General features: G+C 41.4%; 1 protein-coding gene across 1 annotated transcript in view; it reads right to left on the bottom strand.

Moving 5' to 3' along the window:
- Positions 1-22014, bottom strand: part of ccdc6b (coiled-coil domain containing 6b) — a 61236-nt gene extending 39222 nt beyond the window's left edge. The window contains exon 1 of the mRNA XM_060841866.1: positions 21737-22014. Coding sequence (XP_060697849.1) covers positions 21737-21988 — 252 coding nt within the window. The 5' untranslated portion in view covers positions 21989-22014. The remainder of the gene's footprint in view (positions 1-21736) is intronic.
- Positions 22015-25764: the final 3750 nt, after the last annotated feature.

Raw genomic sequence — 25764 nt, 5'->3', positions numbered from 1 at the left:
ATTCAAAACAATTTTCTAGTTCCCCTCCGTTACTTCCCTAGTCTCGTTCTAAGGAACTCTGAAGGGGAGTAACCTTGACTTGAAACGTTAGTTTGCCCTCTCTCCATGGTCATGGGTGGGCATGTTTTGTGTTGCCGGTGGGTAGGAATGGGTCAGATGCTTTTCAGAGGGTCAGTGTCTACTTAATGGGCTGAATTGCCTGCTTCCACACCCTAGGGTTCCTAATGATTCAGACTGTTTTAATATTATCTGCTAGTTTACACTCAAAGTTCATTTTCTCCCTCAATTTTACTTCTGGTCATTTTTCATTAGCCTTTAAATCTTTCCCATTCCCCTGGCTAATCACTAATCTTTGTCAAACTTAAAGAAAAACATACAATCTTTAAGTTTATTAACCATAGTTGGTTTATCCCCTCCTTAGAATTCTTCTTCCTGACTGGGATTTATCCATATATTTCATCAATATATAGAATATCAAACTGTTTTCTTTAATTTATACCATTGTTCATTAATTAGCTTTTCAGCTAAACTCCATTCCCAGTCCATTCCAGGCAATTTGACCTTTATCCCTTTAAAATTACCCTTATTCAAATGTAACAGTTGTTTCTGACCCAAGTTTCTCACACTCAATCTGAACGTTAATGTCTGCTCACTGTTTGAGGGAACATTCCGAGATCATTTATTAAACGTGCCTCGGTATACATTAGCCAATCCAAATAGCCTGATCCTTGGTTGGATCCACAACATTATTCGAGGAAACTATCATGAACTGAAATGAACTCGTTCTTGTGGTTACCTCAGCCACATATTTTCCCAATCCACAAGATTAAAGTCATCCATGATTAATCCATGCACAGTCTTTTTACATGCCCTCATTATCTCCTGATTTATTCTCAGTCTTACAGTATCTCTCCTGTCAGAGGGCTTATAGACAACTTGCCAATAACCTTATACCCTTGTTCTTTCTTACAAGTGTTATCTTCCAAAGGTCACTTCTCAGTATCATATTTATTCCACCTTGTACAAGAGCTACCCCACCACCTTTCTAAGCCTTCTCCCAAGATATCACAAGGCACTGAAGTGGGTTTGAGGTAGAAACAGAATGTACGATTATGAGAGTCAGAACGCAGGAAAACTGGGCATGACAGTGTGCCCCTAACTTCATGAACCAGCTTGCTTTTTTTAAGACACACCAACAATTTTGTATGTCTGTTGTCAGGTGCACTTCCCTGGCATCTTAAATGTGTGTTTGATTCAATATTCAGTATTATTGTTTATGTAATGGTGTGACCGATCAACAACTTGTCTGTTCAAGCTCAAGCATAAAATTGACAAACCAGTGTAGATCTACAGGATTGCTGATTTCCTGTTAGATCACCTAGTGTTCGAATTGACATTTCTTCAACAAGCAGATGTATATTGTCATTCTTTTTAACATTTGTGTCTCACAACTGGGCTTGCCTATAAAACCTGGGACTAGATTTGTAAAACATTAGTGGCAATCAGTTTTGGGACATCCTAATGAAATGCTACATTCTCAGCTCATCAGGTCAGCTTGGCTTCAATAGTCATGTAACCCATAACCCAAGCTGCAGTGTTCAAAAGGCAGATGGTCGAAGATATACTGCAAACCCATTCGCATTACATGACCAAAGGCATTGTAGTGAATCATTTATGTGAGTCATTTCCCACATAAATGGAACATATCAATGTGGGTACCAGACATTGTAGTAATCAATCTCAACCCAGGTCAGGCAATTACTCAGGTCTTCAAGCAAAGTAGGGGAGTAGACAAAAATTGACAACGAGATTCTCATGAATACTTAATGGCACTTGCAAGTATCTTGGGGCCAAATGAAAAAATTAAATTCAGTGAATTTTGCGAACTACTCCAGTCCGTGGGATGCAGCTACGCTCAGTTCTGTTAGAAAACAAGTTTCAGAATTTTGACGTATTGACAGAAAGCTTGCCGAAATGGTTTCATGTCTGTATGGTGTATGGCTTAGCAGGGAACTTGTCAGCGGTGGCATTCCCATACATCTGCTGCCCATACTCTTGCAGGTGTCAGGGGTGATAGATTTGGAAGCTGCAGTGCATCTTGTAGATGGCACAGTGTCACTGTGGAGAGGTCAAGGGTAGGGATTGTGGATGCTGTGCTAATCAAGGGATGCGTCAGACCTCAAGTATTACTTAAACTGCACTCATTAGTGCAAGTGGAGACTTTTAATCACACTCCCTGAATTATGACTTGTTGGTGAATGACAAGAATTAAGGAGACAGAAGGAGTGACATTTGCTGCAGCATTCTTAGCCTCTGATCTGCTACTGTAACCGCAATATTTAACTGTCTAATTCAGTTAAGTTTCTCATTCATGGCAAACTTCAGAACATTGTTCGGACGTTCAGTGATGGTGTTGCTGCTGAATGTCATTGGACGATAGCTGAACTCATTTATTCGGAATGGTCATTGCCTTACACTTGCGGTGCATCTGTATTTTCCACTTCTCAGCCCAAGCTTGGATGAAGTCCATTTTTGTTGCATGGATTACTTCAGTATCTGAGGAGTGGCAAATAGTACTGAACATTGAGATTCATCAGTTAACAACCCCTCTTACAATGAGCATCTTCCTTTGTGCTCTTACGACCCCAACAGAGAAGGGTTTCTTCCTCCTCCCTTACTCCCACCCCTGCCTCTATTTCCACTGATTCATATTTTGTTAGAGTTAAATCATACTAGGTGCAGTCAAATGCTGCCTTGACTAGGGAGAACACTCATTTCACATGAGTCCAGCTCTTTTGCCCATCCTTGGACGAAGGCTGTAAACAAGCTCAGAGATGAGTGGTCCTGAAGTCACTGCATACTAAGGGTCCTGACCGTGTTCTCGCAGTTGTACTGAAATCTTGTGCTCCACACTAGCTAGGCCATGCTCTTTGCAGTTACAGCACTGGAATCTAATGCTGAAATTAGATGTCCGTAACCCCCACAACGAGCATCAGTGAGAAGGTTACTGCTGAACAAGTGCTGCTTGATGATGCTGTTGACAACCCCTTCCAACACTTAGCTAACAATTGAGAATCAATTGGCAAGGATAGCACTTTGCTGGGTTGTACGTGTCCTGCTTTTTTGCGGACAGGATGTACCTTGGCAAATTTCTACATTAGATTCCAGTGTTGTAGCTGTAAAGAGCATGGCCTAGCTAGTTTGGAACAGTACAACTGCGAGGACACGGTCAGGACCCTTAGTATGCAGTACCTTCAGACATTTCTTAATATATGAAGTGGAAGCAAATTGCTTGTAGATAGTGGAGGAACAGATGGTGGTCAGGTTAGATAGTCTGCTTAACATTTCTGACTGAAAATGGCGAGAAATGCTTTCGCCATTTTGCATTAGTGTACGGAGCTCCCAAGCCAACTCCCTCCTTACTGTATACCCCTGTGCCACCACCTCTGGTGTGAATGTTTCACCACACAGAACGGTATATTCACAGATGGTGAAGTCTGGAACATTACCTGCATGTTATGATTCTGAGAGTATGGCTGTCAGGCATGTCACTTGATTAGCCTGTACGACAGTTCCCTCAGTTTTGAAACAAGTACCCAGATGAGTTCTGGGTCCTCGTCAGTTTGTCATTTACACATACAATGTGGATAAGAATACAGAAGACATGGTTAATAAGTTTGTGGACGATACCAAAATTGGTGGCATAGTGGACAGTGAAGAAGGTTTTCTCAGATTACAAAGGGATCTTGACCAAATTATACAATGACCTGGAAAATGGCAGATGGAGTTCAATCTGGATAAATGCGATGTATTGCATTTTGGTACAACAACTAAGGGTAGGATTTATGCAATTTATGGTAGGGATGACCTCAGCGGTTTATAAACTAACAGGGGTATGGGTAGAATTTATAGTAGCTGCCTTTTCCCTGGGGGATTTCAAGACGAGAGAGCACATTTTTAAGGTAAGGATGGAAAAATTTTAAAAAGGTGAGGGGCAATTTTTAAAAACTTACCTAGAGGGTGGTTCACATGTGGAATGATCTGCCTGAGAAGTGGTGGATGTGGGTACAATTACAACATTTAAAAGACATTCAGAGAAGTACATTATTAGGAAAGGTTTGGAGGGAAATGGACCACGATCAGGCAGGTGGGACTAGTTTAGCTTGGGATTATGTTTGGCGTAGACGCGTTAGACCGAAGGGTCCGTTTCATGCTATACGAACTTTATACTGGAAAGGATAACTTTGCAGGGTGACAGGACTGTGTCCACGCCATTGTTTCCAGTACCTTGTATGTGATGCTGGTCGTCAATCCAGATTTATTCATTTCTTTAGATTTGAGTGGTTAGGCTGTTTCAGAAGGCATCAAACATCAAGCACATTGTTGCAGTCACGTATAAGCTAGAACAGGCAAGGACAACAGGTACTCTTCCCTAAAGGAAAGTAACAAACCAGACAGGTTTTTACAATAACCAACAATGGTTTCACGATTCCAATCTTAATAGAATTCAAATCTGTTTTGCTGGTATTTGAATACATGCCTCTAGAGCATTAGCCTGAGTGTCTGGATTACTAATCCAGTGACATTATCGCTACAAATGTACACATATGCACTCATTTTGCAACAGTGTGGCATTTTCCATTTTTAATAGTTACACCAAGCTTTTAACAACTTTGCAAAACTTCTTATTACATCAATCTGGATGGAAATAACAATGTGATTTTTTTTGAAGAATAACATTTCACTTGTTAATGGAGGATATAAAATCTGTTTCGTGGTGTTGACGCAGATCTAACCCGATACTCTGCAAATTGGTGCAAACAATGGTTTCAATCACGTTAATGATTGAGATTGAATTTTGCAAAACTAAATTTTTTTTTGTAGGAACTGAACTGCTCGTCAAATATTTAAAGCTACTGAAAGCAGTGATTCTAGCTAACACTGAAAAGGCAAGCCAAAGTGATCAGACATTTTAAAAGTGTCAGAAAATATTTGCTTTGTCCATGCTGCACTGAGAATATGGCAGGTGAAAAGTCAAAGCAACACATTTTTCAAATCCAAAGATGATCCAAAACTAGGAGAAAGTGAGGACTGCAGATGCTGGAGATCAGAGCTGAAAATGTGTTGCTGGAAAGGCGCAGCAGGTCAGGCAGCATCCAAGGTGCAGGAGAATCAACATTTCGGGCATGAGCCCTTCTTCATTTCTGAAGAAGGGCTCATGCCGGAATCGTCGATTCTCCTGCTCCTTGGATGATGCCTGACCTGCTGCGCCTTTCCGACAACACATGATCCAAAACTACAGTGGATTCACTAAAGCCAAAATGCATTTACCTAATGCCATTATACCAGATTGGGTAAATATTTTAAATACTGTTGTTTGTTAAACCTTGCTATATAGAAATTTACTGCCACATTTTCTACATCATACTCCTGCAAGAAGAAAAAAATATTGACTGTGAAATGTTTTGGAATATCCCGAGACCACAAGTACTTTTTGACCTCAACACAATGTTTTGCAGACTTAAGGAAGCAGTTGCTCCCTGCGCCATTGTTTGAACGATTAGATTAGATTCCCTACAACGAGGAAGTAGGCCCTTCAGCCCAACAACTCCATACCGACCCTCCGAAGAGTAACCCACCCAGACCCATTTCCCACTGACTAATGCAGCTAACAGTATGGGCAATTTAGCATGGCCAATTCACCTGACCTGCACATCTTGGACTGTAAAAGAATCTGGAATTAAGAGTCTAACGATGACCATGAAACCACTGCAGATTGTCAGATAAACCCATCTCCCACAAAATGCTTCTTGGTCACCTGGCGCTTTCAGTACCAGTCATGGAACATTCACACACAATGCTCAGACCTCGAAACCTCAAGATCAACAACACCTCAGAGGTGCATTGTCTTTCTGCTATTTTGCCATCATCCATCTCAAAACAAAATTAGAGTCAGCGACGTTTTCCCAACCATAAATCCAAGCTGACCTTCAAGAATATCCATCATCCTTCTTGTCTCTGGTCCATGGTATCAAAAGTGTTTGCCTCCATGCCATGGGGTTTTTCTTTCTTAATACAACACAATAAGCAGTTCATTCGGGATCAGGATTCCAAGACACAGTAAACCAGGTAGATCTAGAATTCTACCATTTGCTCATTTGGTACTACTTTTTTTTTGCCCTGCCATAATCAAGGGTCTCCAGTTCACCAGAATAATTCTAAGTCAGCTTCATCTTCCCACTCAACGTAATTTGAGTAACTTTGTTGGTATGCAAGCGTGTATTCTAAGAGTGTGGGACAGGTAGCAAATTTTCCTGGGCATTAGAGGGGCAAGACTGAACTGCAATGGCAGGAACCTTTTACTGGATCAGAGTTGCTGCAGCTCTGCTTTTATTTCAGATGTTCACATCTGTAGTATTTTGCTTTTATCTAACTAAATCCATTTACTTGGTTCCAGAATCATTGATAGCTTTGTATAAGAAAAACTAATCATTTTCAATTTTGAAAACTGGTTAAAGGCCAATATGCATTTATCAAAGGGTGGGGTAGCTCTTGTAGTACAGTGGTAATGTACCTACCTCTGGCCAAGAAAACCCGAGTTCGAGTTCCACTTGCTCCAAAAGTGTCATAACATGTCTGAACAGGTTGATTTAAAAATATCTACATTTCCCAAGGCGCAGAACTGATTGCATTACTCCAGATGAGGTCCAACTAGCTCAGTACAGCTGCAACTTCCACCTCTTTGAATTCCAACAACCTTGGTATCATTTCCGTACCAGTCCACTGGCTTTCAGCGATGTCTGTACTTGGAGCTCCAAATCTTCCGCAAACCCAATTTTCCCAGCTTATGTGGAAATGCTTGGATCTATATCTTATTTTAAAAAAAAGTGACAATAAATGACTCCACACCTTCCCACACTGAACTCCCTCTACCACAATGTTTCATTGCAACCTCCTCCTCTGTTCTACACTATATACTATTTCGTCATTAGAGAACCTGGATATACGATTTGCCTTTTACTTTGTCCACATCATCTGTAAATATGGTAAAAAAGTTGACATTCCAGCAGCTTCCTGGGAGACATTGTGCATTTAGTGTAACAATTTGTACCTATATCCAAGGAAACCCTGCACTGAAACATGTTCTCAAAAAAAAGTGCTATAACACCGTACTATGTAAACAAAAATATTGTATGTCAATGAGAAAAAGGGTAGAGTTCAGTTGATTGATGTCCATACAAGGTTAGAGTATGTAACATTACTCATTCGCCCACCTACAGGCACAATACAGTTAGAATGTTGCAACTGTTCACCATTAATAAAAGATTGATAGCTCTCTTCAATGAGCAGATTTGCACGTGCATGCCCAATCAATGACCTCAACTTGTTTCAAAACTGTCTTTTTATTATTTGAAGTGTGGTAACACCAGCTGGTTACTGTATTAACATGGAATGCTGGTTAATCCTGGAGCCTAAAAAGAGAAACACAACGCTGTAGTAATTTTCAACTAATCTAAAATGAAGATAATTTCAACAGTCATGTTCTTCATAGAAGGTACAATGTACTATCATTTTAAACAAAGAATATAACACTGAAATGTCAGGGCAATTCACTTCAGACAACTAGGCACCAGTAAGCTGCGTAAAATGGCCAATTAATTTAGACAATGAACAATGTTATAGTGTTTTACAAATGATAACATAGGAATAGGGAGATGTTAATCAGCCTCTTGAGCCTGTTCCACCATTCCATTAGATCTCTGATCTATACCTCAACTCCATTTACAGTGCTTTTGATCCATATCCCTTGACACTCTTACCCATCAAAATTGCTGAATCCTGAAAACTTCAATTGACACTGAGCATTGATAGCTATCTTGTATTTTCTCCCAAGATGATATGATACTGCAGGAAACAAATGCCTCTTCAGTGAACTCCTGCAGGGCCTGGCTCTAATTTAAAGATTGTGTCCTTAAAGAAATATTCTCTCTGTACGTATCTTGGTAAATCCCATTATCAATTTAAAAATCTCAATTAGCCTATACCTTAAAAACTTTCCAATCCGTAAGGAATACTTAATTTAACTGTTTAAACTCCGATATCATTCTGGGGTGAATCGGTACTGATCTCTCCAAGGCCAAGAGCTATTATAATCAAACTGCTCAGATATTATGACACTTCTCTACATGTGGGACTTGAGATCAGACCGCCTTGCCCAGAGTTATCTCTGTGCCACAAAATCCTTTAAGGTGAATATACCATCTGAGGTTCAGGCTTGATATACTGACCACAGCATCCCAGGTCAAACAATGGCTCTATTTAAATAGAGTCAGAGATGTACAGCACAGAAACAGACCCTTCTGTCCAACTAATCTATATATCCCAACCTAAACTAGTCCCACTTGCCAGCACCCAGCACATATCCCTCCAAATCCTTCCTATTCATATATCCATCCAGATGCTTTTTAAATGTTGCAATTGTACCAGTCTCCACTACTTCCTCTGGCAGCTCATTCCATAAACGTACCACCCTCTGCGCGAAAAAAGTTGCCCCTTAGGTCTCTTTTATATCTTTCCCCTCACCCTAAACCTATGCCCTCTAGTTCTGGACTCCCGCACCCCAAGAAAAAGACGGTCTATTTTGCTCACTCTAAATTATTTGAGATAGACTAGAAATTTAATTAACTTTTTCATTATGATTCTACCTGTGCACAAGTTTATGACACAGGACCTCATCTCTTACCACTTGTAAAATATTCCAGTTTGTCTCAAACCCAAATTGGATAGCCTCAGGACACACAGTAGTAGTTGAAGGAAGTTTCTCGAAATGGAGAAAGGTGACCAGTGGTGTTCCACAGGGACCAGTGCAAGGGCCACTGTTGTTTGTGATCTGGAAGAGGGCATTGTTGGTCTGATCAGTAAGTTTGCAGATGACACAAAAATTGGTGGAGTAGTAGAAAGCATGGAGACTGTCAAAGAATACAAGAAAATATAAATAGATTGGACAGTTGAGCACAGAAGTGGCAGGTGGAGTTCAATCCAGGCAAATGTGAGCTGAGGCATTTTGGGAATCGAATTCTACAGCAAACTATACTGTGAACAGCAGAGCCTTGGGAAAAGTTGATGAGCAGAGATATCTGGGAGTTCAGGTCCATTGTACCCTGAAAGTGACTGCACAGGTGGATAGAGTGGTCAAGGCAGCACATGGTATCCTTGCCTTCATCAGACAGGGTATTGAGTACAAAAGCTGGCAGGTCATGTTAAAATTGTACAAGACTTTGGTTGGCAGCAATTAGAAAACTGTGTACAGTTTTGGTCGCCACATTACTAAAACGATGGGGACGCTTTGGAGAAGGTGCAGAAAAGGTTTACAAGGATGTTGCCTGACGTGGAAGGTGCTAGCTGTGAAGAGGGGTTGAGTAGGTTAGGATTGTTTTCATTAGAAAAAAGGAGACTGAGGGGGGACCTGACCAGGGTCTACAAAATCAGAAAGGGTATAGACAGGGTAGATAGAAATAAGCTTTTTCTCTCCCCCCCTCCCCTGCCAGAGTGTGGGACTCAATAATGAGAGGTCACGTGCTCAAGGTGAGAGGTGAAACATTTAAGGGGTTTACATGCAGAAAATACTTTACAGAGAGGGTGGTAGATGCCTGGAATATGTTGCCAGTAGAGGTATTAGATGCAGGCATGGTAGATTTAAGGTGCATCTGGACAGATGCATGAGTAGGGGGGAGCAGAGGGACACAGATACTTAGGAATTGGGTGATAGGTTTAGACAGTGAATTTGGATCGGCTCAGGCTTGGAGGGCCAAAAGGGCCTGTGCCTGGGCTGTAAACTTCTTTGTTCTAAAATGAAACTGCAACTTTCAATGTCAACTGTCTCTTCGCTCAAGTCATTCTTATACAGATTAAAAAACAGAAAAAAAGATAGTTGCCACATTTTGCAATCAGAGCAGATTGTCACCTCAGTCCCAATCAATAAGCAACCTAGGGCACAAAGTTACCTCTAACTCCACACAAATCAATTTTGGTTAATCTCATGTAAAAGTTTATAAAATTCACCTGAGTAAGTCACTGATGTGCCAGCATTCTACAATAGATTACTTGGGGATTTACTTACTATATTCGTCACACATAGCCTGTCCTTGACTTAAATAATGACTCATTTCCATTAGTCAAAATGTTTAAGTAATCTTGGATGATGCTATGCATTCCAATAGCAGCACCCCAGTTCATGTTAAATGACAAGTTTGTCATTTCATGGGTTCTCTGAACAATAGATAAGCATTTGGATTTTTAAAAACCAAAAGATGCACTTCGCAAATTAACAGAAATACACCTAAAAATCCTTACTCCTTTTTAAAAACTTATTTCATGGATTGCGAGCAGTGCTGGCAAGGAATTTGTTGCCCATCCCCATGGGAAAGTGTTTAGCAAGTTAACTTCTTGAACCACTGCAGTCCACTTGGGTAAGTACAGTAAAACTCAGAATTATAAAATTCCTAGTGTGGAAACTGGCCATTCAGCCCAACAAGTCTACACCGACCCTCCAAGGAGTAACCCATCCAGACCCATTCACCCAACCCTATTACTCTATGTTTTACTCCTGACTAATGCACCTAACCTACACATCCCTGGAAACAATGGGCAATTCAGCATGGCCACCTCACCTAATCTGCACACCCTTGGATTGTGGGAGGAAATCGAAGGAAATCCGTGCAGACATGGGGAAAACATGCAAACTCCACACAGTCGCCTGAGGCTGGAATCAAACCCAGGTCCCTGAACAGGAGTGCTAACCACTGAGCAAGAGTTCAGTGCGGCAGGGAAGAAATGGCAATATGTTTCCCAATCAGGATATTGTGGGATTCGGAAGGAAACTTGCAAGTGAACTTGCTGTTTTTGTTCTTTAGGTGGAGAAGGTAGTGGGTTAGGAAGTTAATAGCGAAGCAGCCTGGACGAACTGTAGCATTCTGCAGGCTAAAGTTTTATAGATGACACCTAACCAGGGTCTTAAACAGAGACAGTGCTGGATTATTTTGTAATTTATTATCCTAGCTAATAGATCCAGACCGCTTGGTCTGGCAACAGCTTCCAGCCACTGGTGGTCAGCTTTCACGACAACACCCTCATTATTCTTTCTTGTGTGGCAGCTTTTTGAGTACAAAATCTTGAAAGGTGCACACTGACTTGGCTTCAGTTGCATTAAACGACATCTACCTTCTTGCAAAAAAAAGACATGATGAGTGCCCGTTTTCCCATTTTGTCAATATCTACCTGTAATGCAAGCTCCTCACTTATAGCTGCAATTGTCTTGCCCAATTTCATACTTTCTCCTTCACCTCTAAAAGGTAACCTGTTATTCAAATGAATTCATGCGAAGAGTTGGGGGAAATTAAACATTTACAGAAATTGATTTTAAGTACCACCAGGATTTCTTATTTAGTAATCAGTTACTACAATATAAAAAGCCTATTTGTAGAATGTGCTACAACTGACAAAGGAGAAGACTGATTATGTAAGACATGGAAAATGTGAAACTGAGGAATTTTAGTATTTGGGACAACTCTGCATTCCTGAATGCACATTATATCAAATAGCACTGCTATGTGATGGACATTTAGTCACTGACTTTTAAGATTGCAGAAATTCTAGTTGTACTGTGATATTCAAATACATGAAGCAGTTTTTTTTTTAAAAGATTTGTAGCTCAGGTTGAGTTTCAGGTTCTAAGTTTGCTCCCGTCTGGTGAAGTTATCTAGCATGCTGACGAAACATCTGAAAACAAACCTGCCAACTCAGGGAGTAAACTTACAACCTGAACTTGAAGCAGTGCTTAAAATACTATGACTGTATTTCAATTCATGTCAAACAGTGTCTTAAACTCAGAAATCTAAATCAAGTAAACATCTTTTACTATTTTACCAAGACACACATCAAACTAGAAGAAAGTGTTGAATTACCTAGCTTCTCATCTGCAGTATATTTCAAGAACATCAGAAATCTTAGACTACGGCAACTACATATACCTGATCACCTCTTTCTTGTTGTGTGAACCCATGACAATATTGTTCAAGTTTTTACTTTCTTTCCAGGGCAAGCTACATAGTCACAACACTACAGATTAGACACCCTACAGTGTGGAAAGAGGCCCTTTAGCCCAACAAGTCCACACCGACCCTCCAAAAGTAACAAATCTACAAAATACATGACAGTTTTTACCATAATCCAGACAGAAACAGGGTATTTCACATTTTTGACATGCAACTTGAACCTTTTTATTATCCCAGTGATGAACAGGTGCTTTACAAATGACAGTTACTGTACAATGTGATAATGGAATGTTTAAATATATTTCCGTCATTCTACAGTTCAAAGAGAAACTATGACGAGCAGGCTTTAATATCAGGGATTGATTTCTATGAAGAAACTGCAAATGATGAATGCGATGACTTTCATTTTTTTCTGAGCCCCAGAATCCTTCAAATGAAAAAGACACATTTAAGGGTAGTTAAATATTTTCAGCATAAGGAATGTTGGTGTTGGGGATAGTGTACTTGCTTTTTAGCCATCTTAAGTGAAGACCAAACACTGACATCAGGCATAAAATGGACTGGATGGCAAGCAAAATCGATGTTACTCATAAATAAAAACTAAAAGTTTGTGGATGCTGTAAATCAAACAAAAACAGAAGTTGCTGGAAAAGCTCAGCAGGTCTGGCAGCATCCGTGATGAGGAATCAAAGTTAATGTTTTAAGGAAGAGTCACTGGACCCAAAAGTACTCTCGTTTCGACAGGTCAATGCAACATCGGAGGATTAGCCACCTCCCTCCAATCCAATGGTCTGAACCTTTGCAGAGTCTAACCAATTTTAGACAATTCAGCACCCACACCGAACCACACCAATTGATGTTACGTACAATCCCTCCAGATCAGTCAAGAGACTCAATCATGTCTCATCATCAAATGAAATACACTGAAGACTATTAATTTGGAGGGGGAGGGAAGGAGGGAAAGACAGCCCACAAATACTAACACTTAGGAATTGCAATAGGAGATACAGTAATTAATAGTAAGCGGAGACTGATTTCATGGACAAACTTGAGGGTCACTTTTTATACAATGTATTACAACCTGGACACACTATCGTAAGCTTGTTTGCAATGTTAAACATCAGCTTCCCAAATTACATACCTGCACCTCAAATTTGCAGTCTTACAAATGCAATTACAAATCCACAAGGCAATGACTCAAATTATAGGTCATATACAGGAGGTTATGGAGTTGTTAATCTTACTGCTACCCAATGAAAAATGGTAAATGTAACAAATCAGAATTGTACAGTCCAATTTGCTTATAAGGGGGCTGGCACAGAAGCACTATCAGCAAGAAGAAAGTTAGCAACACTAAGTTATTGTTTAATTTGCACAGCATCCAAAATATATTGAAAACCATTGAATTCTTTGAAATTGTGAACTGAATTGCTAATGAACTCGATCATGGCAAGAAGTGCAAGATGCCCTTCTTGGTCATTGCAACTGATATTGGTGGCACATGGTAGCACAGTATTATGTAAGCCAATGACCATATTACATTCTTATCATTTCTTTAAAACCCAGGCTAGCCAACTTGAAACTGAGGGACATTTCCCCGACAGTACAGTAAGCAGGACATTAAGCATTCCCACCACTTACAAGATAATTTGTGAACAGTAGGATCATAGTTGCCTTGTGAAGCATTTGATTGACATCCAGCCACAACAGAACTTGCATTTTTACTGTGACAAGAGACAAAGTTGCATACATTAACATTAAAAAATAACAAACATCAGCGAAAAAACAGGTACACATCAGGCTGGAATGTCAACAATTTATTACTTTTTCCCCCCAGTGCCAAGAGAACTATGTTACAGATGTTAAAAGAATTATTAAATCTACATCGCTTTTTACATAATGTATGACATTTCATAGACTTTCACATAGGATAAAAATCTGCTTCCATTTTCCATACATTACAATTTTCATCAATTGCTCCTTTTCCCAAGATGAGGTGGAGGAGCTCACTTCAACACTATTACTGGTTTTGCAACAGCAGGCAATTATACATTTAATGTCACAAAAAGAAGGTATATCATGACAAGCTACAAGATACTCAGTCAGGAAAACTGAAATGCAACAGCAGAGCAGTAAACTCAAAATTAGCCAATATTGCATACAAGCAAGGGAGATCCCATCATAATTAGTGACAGCTATTACAGTTTCAATGCACTTAGAACAGCAACACTGATATAATAAAATCAGTCTTGATATCAGTCCTATTTTAGTTCCACGCCTTATTACAAACATCTATTTCAGTTTGCAAACTGATGCTTGCCAGACAAGCAGAATTTTTATGACATACCATTCCACCATATATAACAGCCAATAAGAACAAAGAATTGTCATTTTTGTTTAGGAATTTTGCCCAAGGCTGAGACAGGTCATTCTGCATTTTGGTCTAGAGACACCGATAAGAATACTCCTTTTCACTTTTCCACCCAAATTCAATGTTTCTTTTTAGAATGTTCACTTTATATTAAGTCCAACAAATGCAAACACATGCAAGTCCAGCAACAATGCTCTCTCTAGTCTTCACTGATTAGATATCCTGGTGGCTGTGTGAACCATTTCTTGGATTTTTTAAAAAATCATCCTTTTAATTGATGTTTTCATGAAGGTGGAATGTGAATGTAGGCCTCCTGGCTCAGAGACAGGGACACCACCTTGCACTCTGGAACCCTTGCCATTCTTGGCTGAAAGTTAATTTGAAAACTTCAATACATTGAAGCTAACTCCACAAGATCTATTGACCCATGTGGAGAGCAGCAAGGATTTGCAAATTCCTTGGGGATGAGCCCAAAAGGAAAGAACTTTAAAAGGTTATCAAAAAAATTAAGAGGGAAGTTAGAGAAACTATTTCAAATAGGATTGTCCACCACAAGAGTGTATAAAAGTTAAATTAGCACAAGACTGTTCAGTAGTGACTTTGGGGTGCATTTCATCAAACAGTATCGTAAAAACGTGGAACACTCTCCCACAAGGTTTGGAGCTATACTGAATTAAAGTGTACCAATTTTATTTGAAATGTGCATTAGACAAGTAGGTTAAGAGTGGCCACTCCAGAGCACGTGAGTAGATTTCAGATACAGATGAGTCACTCACTACCTGATTGAAGCACAAACTTGAGGGGCTCCCATTTACATCCTGGGCAAATGAACTTGTCCTCTGTACCACAAAGTTTTGTATTCAATGAGCAAAATCACTCCTCCCATTTAACATAATTCAGTCCACCACTGTTTCATCCGTTACATCAACTATCTCTTGCAGTATCCATCATCTCTTAATTCAATGTGCCTCCTTCTCTAATAGCTGCAAACTTGCCACTGCTCTAATGACTGATATGCAGTAAATAGAAACCCTTCAACAGCAATTTTTATTTCAATTTAATACCAGACATCTAACGCTCCAACAATCTGCTGGATGGTAACTTAGAGGTTTTCCCAAAGTTACAGCACTCTACTCTGAATCCCTTCAAGAGACATGGACACAATCTCACATTCGCCAATCTGTGAAATTGATTGATGGTAGGACTAGAGGTCTAAAGCCATAGACAAAGGATTAAATTAGGAACCATGAAGTTGGTCCTTTCTACAAGAGGTTATCCCATGATGAAACCAAACATTCCTACAATGCATTGATAGTTCTATATTTGTTAATTTACACACAATTAATGATAACAAACTTGTTTAATAAAAGGTCCAACTGCTTAATATACAAGATCTCCACCGTGTACATTCCATGCTTGAGAGTTGATGAATCACTCAACTCAATCACAAGTACCTTGTGGATTGTATTTGTATCTATGGTCCCTATGAATTTAATGGTCAACATTCAGCACAAAGAAAATTAGCTAACATTGCTAAGTATTTGCTTAAATATTTGAAATCTTTAGTAGCTAAGTCAGAGAGACTAACATGCAACTGTTACCATTTCAGCAATTCAGAATCCAACTTAACTGAACAACACAGCTGAGTTTTAAAAAGAGCTTTAAAAATAAATAATTGGCAAACTTTTGTAAAGATACAGGACATCCTTGTTCCTGTTTACCAATTCATTTATTTGACATTTACTTACACTTTATGACACCACAAAAGTGTTTAGAATAAATACTTCACAAGTTACATACGATAAAACTAATAAAGACAAAAAGCCAGACGTTTTCTGTTGACTCAAAATCATCACAAATTATCAAAAAACTAGACAGGTAAAGGCAGAGACCTGCCAATATATGAAGCAAGTGCTTGCCAACAGGAGTGGTCCAAGATGCTGAAAACAAGTATCTACAGTCACAATTTCATTTCTTTTAGCAAAATCCCAGAATAAACTGATTAGTATTCAGACAGCAGAGAAATGTGTGTTTCAAGAGCTAAGTAAACATTTTCGATTCCAGTTGGTAATTGGTGGTTGGCATAAAAAAGGATTGGAAGTGGTACACCTCAACTATTTATCTTAGCAAAGGACAGTTTTCACTGACCAACTAAAATTAACCAGTAATTCAGTTTTCATTTGCTTACAACTCTTTATTCACTCAAGTGTAGTTCTGGGGTTCAAAGTTCATTGGTCCATGACATAATCAATCTGGGCATCTTAAAGGAGAATTAACGCAAATAGATGGAATTAGCTAAGAGATTCCTTTTTTTCCATATTAAAGATCAGCTGCACTGGACATAAAATGAATCCAAACTTTTACCACAAACTGCTCATACCTGTCACACATTTTTAAAAAAACTGAAATGTTTTTAAAAGACTGAGGGTCAATTAACAGTGAAAAGAAAGTCAGGCAGCTACCATCTTTCTTAAAATGACAAACAGTTTCACACTAGGACAGGGCTTTGTTCACAGTTCCCAACTCAACTTAAGGAAGCTTTGCAATAAATAGAGGAGATGAGATTCCCTACAATGTGGAAAACAGGCCCTTCAGCCCAACAAGTCCACACAATGCTTTTAAACTTAAGAATAATTTAAGGAACACATACGCCAACACTGCTGGACAAGGAAACCAAAATGTTCTTGGCCTGGATATTTTCAAACCAACTTGTTCAGCGATGCTATTGTATACCACCAGAGCAGATAGGACTTGAACTCAGAACACCTGACAGAGGTAAAGAAACAACCACTGCATTAGAGATGTTAAGGCGCTGGTTCTGGATTGCTCAGCCAAATGGGATTCAATCAGCCTCTGATCAATCACTTGTTGTTATTCACAATCTATTCAGTGGAAGCCATGCTGTCCATCTTTCCTCCTAGCTTACAGAAGTACTAAGGGCAAATTTAAATTGGAATGGTTGATGAGGGCATTAGTGGAGGGGCTTTCTGTAGCACAGCTGTTAACATTAGATTTCTGCACAGATTCAGAATTCCAACAACATGGAAGCAGGCCATACAGCCCATTGTGTTCACAATGCCTCTCCGAAGAGCATCCCACCCAGATTCATCACCCCACCCCAACCCATGGCTAACCCACCTAATCTGCACATCTCTGGACTGTGAGAGGAACTCAGGACACCCACAAGAAACCCACATAGACATGGGGTAAATGTCCGAACTCCACACAGTCATCCCAGGCTGCAATCAAACCCAGGTCCCTGGTGCTGTGAGGCAGCAGTGCTAACCACTGAGCCACTGTGCATTTTCGAGGAAACCATATGACTCAAGTTAAAGGGAAACAAAAACATGGAGTTTGGTTCTGTTCAAAATACTTTGTTTCCCATGTTTGGAAACAACTTTAAGACTGTCAGCATAGAATGCCAAACAGCACTCTCCTTGACAGGGTTCCCCAAAGCCATCTATTACAGGTGAGTAGTTTTATGTATCCGGACAGACTTAAATGGAAACCACGGCCATGGTATGTAACTGTCCAATGCTAGGAAACCATTCTCAAGCAATAAGCGATTCCATGCTTTTGCTTGAAGGAGCATTCCACCATGTCTTCCCATTCCCAAATGTACACTGACATTCACAAACAATACCGGAATACAAGAAATAATACAAAGTTGATTTTGCTTATTTTCTCATTCCTCCAAATAAAATTCACACTTAATGTTAACGAGTGAAATCCACGATTGTCAAAACCAACCCCATCCGCAAACCTTTTATAACAACGAGTCTGTGCATAATAATCACAAATGCTGTGGGGCACAGTTCGCCAACTAAAAGTCAAGCTCAGCGAAACCTGAAAGAATAAAACTTTCTCGCCATGCTTCTTGTTAAACAAAATATATGACAAAACAATTTTACAACCCATAGAAAGTGATATATCCGAAGTCACTGATTTAACTGTTGCACAACTTGACAGGGGGGTGAAGGCAGTATGTGACACACTTGCTTTCGCCAGTCAGTGCGATGAGTACAGGAGTTGGAACGTCATGTTGTAGCTGTACAGGACATTGGTGAGGCCACTTTTAGAATACTACATTCAAATCTTGTCTCCCTGCTTTGGAAAGGTGTTGTTAAACTTGAAAATTTTCAGAAAGGAATTGTAAAGATATTACAGGGATTGGAGGGTTTGAGCTACAGGGAGAGGCTGAAGAGGCTGGAGCAGATGTTCAGGGGTGACCTTTTAGAGGTTTATAAAATCATGAGACATGGATAGGCTGAAGAGTCAATGTCTTTTTTTCCACGTAGGGGAGTCCAAATTTAGAGGGCAGAGCTTTAAGGTGAGGGGGGGGGGGGGGGGGGGGAAGATTTATGAGCAACATTTTCACAGAGGTTGGTCCATGGATGGGAACGAGCTATCAGAGGCGGTGGTGGAAGTGCGTACAATTTAAAAAGACATCCAAATGGGTACATAAATAGAAGGGTTTAAGAGGGATGTGAGCTAAATGCAGGTAAATGGGACTACATCAATTTAGGATATGTGGTCAGCACAGACAAGTTGGACTGAAGATCTGTTTCCATGCTATACAACTCTGACCCTGACTTAATGTTTGCTATTTTCCACTTTTTTCCCCAACTTTTCATCTTCTCTTGCAAGTCACACTGACATTCTCTTGGTCTGCAAATCATCAAGCCTGGCAAACTACAAAAAGATTGGTTATCTCATGATTAGAAAAAAAGCATTCCTACTAGTCAGTGGTGGAACTAAAAGATGTCCAATTCTACTGAGGTAACAACTTTTTTAAAATCCTATCATCAAGAACACACAGTCCAAGCCAAATTTTACAGCACTAAAAATTCCATTTAGGTGACAAATAAATTCTGCTGTATCAGCATTTGAATTGTTACAAGTCAGACATGACCATTCTTTTGTAGAATACTAAGATTATTCTGGTATTAATAGCTTCTCTGTACATCCAGCTTTTCTATTCCAATAAACTAAATACTTTACAATAGTTGGACTGGGACAAATTAATTTTCCTGCCCATCCAGTTTTGATTGCAATCTGCATCTCACTTCAACTGAAAAGATTAATGTTAAATGGAGATGGGGAAGGACTAAGACAATATTCAAGACCATGGTCCATTGACCTTCAATTACATCCACAGAAAATTCTTTGGAGCTGTTGATTCTAAGGAAGCAAGATTCCAACAGGTCTTTGTCTTTCATGTTTGTACGCAGCTATCAAAAAATGATCATCTTTCTGGGTGCTCTTCATGCATTTCAATGTTTCAATTCATAACATTTCCCTTGCAAGATTTTTCCAGCTCACTTCTATTGAGCAGTGCAGACTTGAGAGCTATCAGTGGTGGAGAATCAGACAGACATCGGAGATAATTCAGAGTTCCAAACTCCACTCCCCACCCAAGCGCTCCCTTGTATTATCTATTGCACCCCTCTGCCCTGAGCCCACCAGAGTGATCAGGACAAATTTGGCTGTCTGCAATGCCAAATGGAAATTCCAGTCAATGCAGCAATAGGCCCTTAACAAGCCCTTACATTAAATCTATTTGGATTCAGTTGGCTACCCGCTGCTAGTTAGTGGGTTGCTGATCAACCTTAAGCCACACTTCCAAAACGGCTCAGGACTGTGTTAAGTAGACAGTAACATGTTTCAGTGCAAGCACTATCCAAATGATCACCGTAAAGACGACATGCAGGCAGCGTTACATCAGTGCTTTACAAACTTTACCCCTCACATTTAAGTGAGAAAACTCTAAATATGATTTCTCAAATCACAAGGGATGGAGCAGGTGGAAGTAGAGAGAGAGGCAGGGGGACTGGCTCTGAACGCAGGTGCCGATTACAATAGGTGCTCAGCTGTTCATGCTCTCTGGAAACCATTGCTGCCTAAGAACTTGCAATCTCAAAGCTGAAATTTTGGGAAGTTCTAAGTTAGATGAAGGAGAAGGAAGAGTTCCATGTAGAGCAGCTGAGACCAGTTGCACAAAATAACTTGTCCCAGTGGAAGTGTTTCTGCACTAGTTTATCACTGTAATTCTGCATTCAAAAGGGCACATGAAAGTGAATGGGAATCCTCCAATACATATTTATGAGAAGCAAAGAATTATACCAAATTGTGTCAAATGTTTAGTACATTGACAAGAAAAAAACAGCTCTTAATACCATTTTGTGATATATTCAAATCAACTGTCTATTCAGCAATTTACAACCATCAGTACTATATCTCAGTACAGTAAGCAATGAACTGCTGCAAACTGAAAACATTTCACCAAAATTTGCAAACTTCAAAATCACCTTTCTGAATAAAAAAAAACTCCTGAAAAATCAGCAGCTTTCCCTCCCTACTCCTCAAACACCATGTCTCTCTAAGAAATAAAAGATTTCACTATCTTTAATCCCTCTAGTCCAAACAGGTTGATTCCTTTGAAATGAGTGGCAGAATGTGATCTGAAACCCAGGAGGGGGGACCGGGCAGAAGATGTGCAGAAAAACGCAGCTACGTTTTGACCACAACAAAAAAAAATGGAGGCCCCTACAAATGTAACACGATGCTTCAAATGGTGAATTATATCTTTATCGCTCTAAGTCCTGCAGTTATGATTTCACACCATCAGGAACAAAGGAACACAGTTTACAGGCACCACCCCTCACAATTAGATTTTTGGGAGCTATTTACTTTGAATATCACGGCCAGCTTCTCTTTCTTCCAAATAAAAATGAAAACATTTGCAAGTGGCAACCACCCTTTACTGCAACATGAGAGTCGGGCTATTTATCGTCGACATGGCATGTCAGAAGTACTTGGGGGCAAATCAGCACGTTATTAAAGGTTTCCCACAGCCCAGAAATCATGGCACAAAACACACCAAAACCTGGAAGCACCTGTTGCTGGTTTTGTTTCCTACAGCGAGTAGGAATGCAGGATCATCCGCCGAATTTGGACAGAACATCAACTGAGAAATAAATCTGTGGAATTTGCATTTTTTTTAAAGGGGGGGGGGGACAGGTACAGATGCGTTAACAACAAACCAATCCATTCCCTCTCGGGTTTGCAGAGTCGCACCTTCGTCCACCACCCAGAGCACTGAGGGTCCTGCGATCCCCTTTGTACCACCCTTCCCTAGCCTTGCCATGCCCTGCCCGCCCCAGCCCCAGCGTGTGGCCTAACCCTCAATGGTCAGCCAGCAGCAGACTCCAGGTGGGGCTGGGCTGGGGACTAGGCCCCGCGGAGAGGGAGTGCAGACTGACCGGGGCAGGGGGGACAAACACCACGGCCCCAGGGCCTCGGGCTCACTTACGATGGTAACGCTGGCCTTGCGCAGGTCGCGGTTCTCCTCCTGCAGGGCCTTGCACTTGAGCTTGTAGGTCTCCAGCTCGATCTTCAGCACCTTGTTCTCCTGCTGCAGCGAGGCCAGCCGGTTGCTCAGCTCCTCCAGCTTCGAGGCCGAGATCACGATGCCGGCCTTGGAGGCGGCCGATGAGTTGGAGGGCGGCAGCGCCGACGAGCTGCCCACCGCATCCGTGTCGCTCTCGCTGGCGCTGTCCGCCATGTTGGAGCCCACTCGCGCTGCCTGATCCTGGCTTGTGGAGGGAGGGAGGGCGGGGCGGGGCGCGAGGGAGAGGGGCGGAGTTACAGGGTGGGCGGGGCCGCCGGTGAGGCCACCGTCTGGGCAGGGAGGCGGGGCCAAGGCAAAAGGCGGGGGGGGTGTAGAAACAGGAGAATGGGGCGCAGGATGGTTCCTGATGGGCGGAGCGTTAGCCATGGGGCGGGGCGATTGGCGGCGCTGGCGACGTGCAAGGGGCGTCGCACTGAGAAGGCGGGGCCTAAGGCGAACGGCCCGTGAAAAGTGGCGGGCGCGGCATAACTATGGGGCGGGGCTTATGTGGAAGAGGCGTTGCTTTGCCCGATACGGGCGCTAGTGTGCCCGATAGGGGTGGGACTTGGAGGGTACGTCAGACAATAATGGGGGGGTCAAGGCCTGCAGTGTAGGGGCGGGACTTGCATCCTGGGGACCTTGTTTGGAGGGGAGGGGTCTGTGCTGGAGCAGCGGGGCCAGTATTATGGGGCGAGGTCTGTATTGTCGTGTTGTAGGGCGGGGCTATATTGTAAGGGGCGTGTGGTGTGGGCGTGGTCTGTATTTCAACGGCGCGGTCGGTTTTGCGGGGCATGTCTTGTATTGTGTGGGTGTGGTCTGCATTGCGGGGCGTGGTTTGTATTGTATGGGCGTGGTCTGCAGTGAGGGGCGTGGTTTGTAGTGTGTGGGCGTGGTCTGCATTGCGGGGCGCGGTTGGTATCGCAGGGGCGTGGTTTGTATTGCAGGGGCAAGGTTTGTAGTGTGTGGGCGTGGTCTGCATTGTGAGGGCGTGGTTCGTATTGGAGGGGCGGGGTCGATGTCAGGGTTTGCTTCTCTCTGGTTCTAAGTGAGCTGTGCAACACATTTGCAGCTGTGATCTCCAGCATCTGCAGACCTCATTTTTTACTCTAAGTGAGCTGGCTCATGTTAGGGCAGGTAGATGAGTAATAGCTTGGGCAAGGAGGTAGGTTCAAAGGGGCACCTTAAATGAGCAGTGAGCTATGGGGCAGTTTAGAGAGTAAATTCTAGAACTCCAGACCGTGGTGCAGCCCCTAACATTGTGAAGTGGTACCAGTAGGAAATGCTCAGAGGTCAGAATTGGAGGAGCACAACTTTATCAGAGTGCTGTAAGGCTAGTGCAGAAGACTCCTGGAATGATGAATCGTCTCTGGACTTAAAATGTTCCTTTCTGCAGATGCTGCTAGACCTACTGAGTTCCTCCAGCAATTTCTGTTTCTGTTTCAGGTCTCTAGCATCTGCAGTTCTTTGTTGAATTTTAATGATAATCTATTTTTAAATTGGTGATTTTAAATTTTAGGTCAGTATTAGACAGCAAGCACAGGGGTGATGTGAGCATGAGACTTGGTGTAAGCAAGGATTCAGGTAGGAGAGTTTTGGAAGGTTTGAGGTTTAGAAGTAGGAAGTTGGTGAGGAGTCATGCTGGATGTCATTACGAAGATGGAGATAGTCCTCATAATGAGTGTAAATATATGGTCAGAGCAGGACTGATACTCCCTCTAGGCAAACTAGACACAGCTGAAAATGTGTTGCTGGAAAAGCCAGCAAGTCAGGCAGCATCCAAGGAACAGGAGATTCGACGCTTCGGGCATAAGCCCTTCTTCAGGCTTATGCCCGAAACGTCGAATCTCCTGTTCCTTGGATGCTGCCTGACCTGCTGCGCTTTTCTAGCAACACATTTTCAGCTCTGATCTCCAGCATCTGCAGACCTCACTTTCTCCGCAAACTAGACACAGCCTTTTTTAAATTTATTCACTCACAGAATGAGGGCATCTCTGGCTGGGCCAGCATTTATTGCCCATTGCTAATTTTCCAGATGGCAGTTAAGAGTCAATCACATTGCTCTGGACCTACAGTCATATGTAGGCCAGACCAGGTCAGGATAGCAGTTTCTGTCCCTCAAGGGCATTCGTGAACTGGATGAGTTTTCTTTTTCTCCCAACGATTAGCAAAGATTCATGGTCATCATTCAGATTTTTGTTTTTTTTATTGAATTCAAACACCCCATCTACCATGGCAGGATTCAAACCCGGGTCCCCAGAATATTTGCTTGAGTCTCTGGATTAACAGTCCTGTGATAATATGTTCCCTTAGTTCTACATTTTGCCTAGTACCACGCAATTTGAGGAGGATGGTGTGACAAAAATCGAGCAGCTTTTTAAAGTATCAGATGAGAAGACAGCTATTTTAACCAAATAAGCCCCATAATTATTTAACAGTAAATACAAGGCAACAAACTCCAACTCCCATCAACACAAGGTCCCATTATATAGTGGCATCCAGAATGTCGCCAGCCAACCAAATGCAAGTTTACTTGCACTGCGAAAAGTCAGGTGGATTCCAATTGACTGGGATTTTGGTGGGTGGCAATGGTATTTAAGGTGTTTGAAATTCTTTAAGGGATCAGCTATGGGCAGTGAGCAATCATCAATCTGTGATGGGTGTGAGTGAGTGTTTGGATCACTTTGTTCGGTCAGTGACTTTTTAAAGTTTTCTGCAAACATTCTCACATTCTTCCTGTGAATGGAAGTTTAACATCAGAGTTTGAACTGATATCCCATTCAGATGTATTCACACCGCAAGGGGTTTGAGCTCCACCTATGGAGGCCGTGAAATTCCTTGCTGACAAGTTTCCTCAACTGCCCCTTATAAAGGTTTATAAAATCATGAGGGGCTTCGATAATGTGAATAGTGAAGGTCTTTTCCCCATGATAGGGGAGTCCAGACTAGTGGCATACGTTTAAGGTGAGAGGAGAAAGACATTTAAAAGGGACCTGACAGAAAACGTTTTCACATGGAGGATTGTGTGTATCTGGACCAAGCTGCCAGAGAAAGTGGTAGAGGATGGTAACAATGACAACACTTAAAAGACATTTGGATAGGTACATGGATTGGAAAGGTTTATGGGATATGGAACAAACGCAGGAAAATGGGACTAGTTCAGTTGAGGATGCATGGATGAGTTGGACCGAAGGGCCTGTTTCCGTGCTGTATGACTGTGTCAGTAGCTTATCCTAGGCTGAAATGTGACATTTGGGTGATGGTTTCACCTCAGCTTGTTGCCACGGAGAAGGGTGGATTGGCGAATAGGTAATGGAGGTTATAGCAGGAATGAATGACTGGCTTCAGTATCCTCAATATTTAATTGAAGGAAAAGGTGTTTATTTTCACTGAACAGCATCTTTGAGCAAAGTTTCAGTGCCCCTGTCATTTGAAAGGAAGATGGACTGGCTGATAGAGGTAGCTTACGCTGGAGCAAGTGGCAAGTTAAAATGTCATAATAGATTGCTGAGGTCATGTCCTCTAGTCACATGCTCAAATCATACCCGGAATCCGAGAGGAATTTCCAGACTTTCTTTTCGATGGTTTGCTGAGGTTTATTTTTTATGATTGTAGGGTGGAGATAGGCATTATCCGTGCACCATTATGATATGTGACATGCTTGAAGGCCCAACTGATCTTTTTGGTGTCTATTTTATCTACCTACACAAACATGTAGAAACATGAGAATTCATTGGGAATTCAATTAGAAACAAAACAATTAAAAATGTCACAAAGAAAGAAAGGAAAGAAGAAAGAAACTAGCATTTGTAGTCCCATCTTTCATAGTCTTAGGTCATCTGCTAGTATTTTGCTTGGTTGATTGATCAATCTACAGGTACAATCAAACTGGAAAACCAAAAATCATCTTTAATGTGTATTGCTCCCCTTCTTAGTTCAATTCGTGGTTGATT

This window comes from Hemiscyllium ocellatum, chromosome 22 (genome assembly GCF_020745735.1).
Source record: "Hemiscyllium ocellatum isolate sHemOce1 chromosome 22, sHemOce1.pat.X.cur, whole genome shotgun sequence".
In the NCBI taxonomy this organism is placed as follows: Eukaryota; Metazoa; Chordata; class Chondrichthyes; order Orectolobiformes; family Hemiscylliidae; genus Hemiscyllium; species Hemiscyllium ocellatum.
Note: the sequence above shows the minus strand (reverse complement) of the source record. Positions and strands in the feature narration are given on the sequence as shown.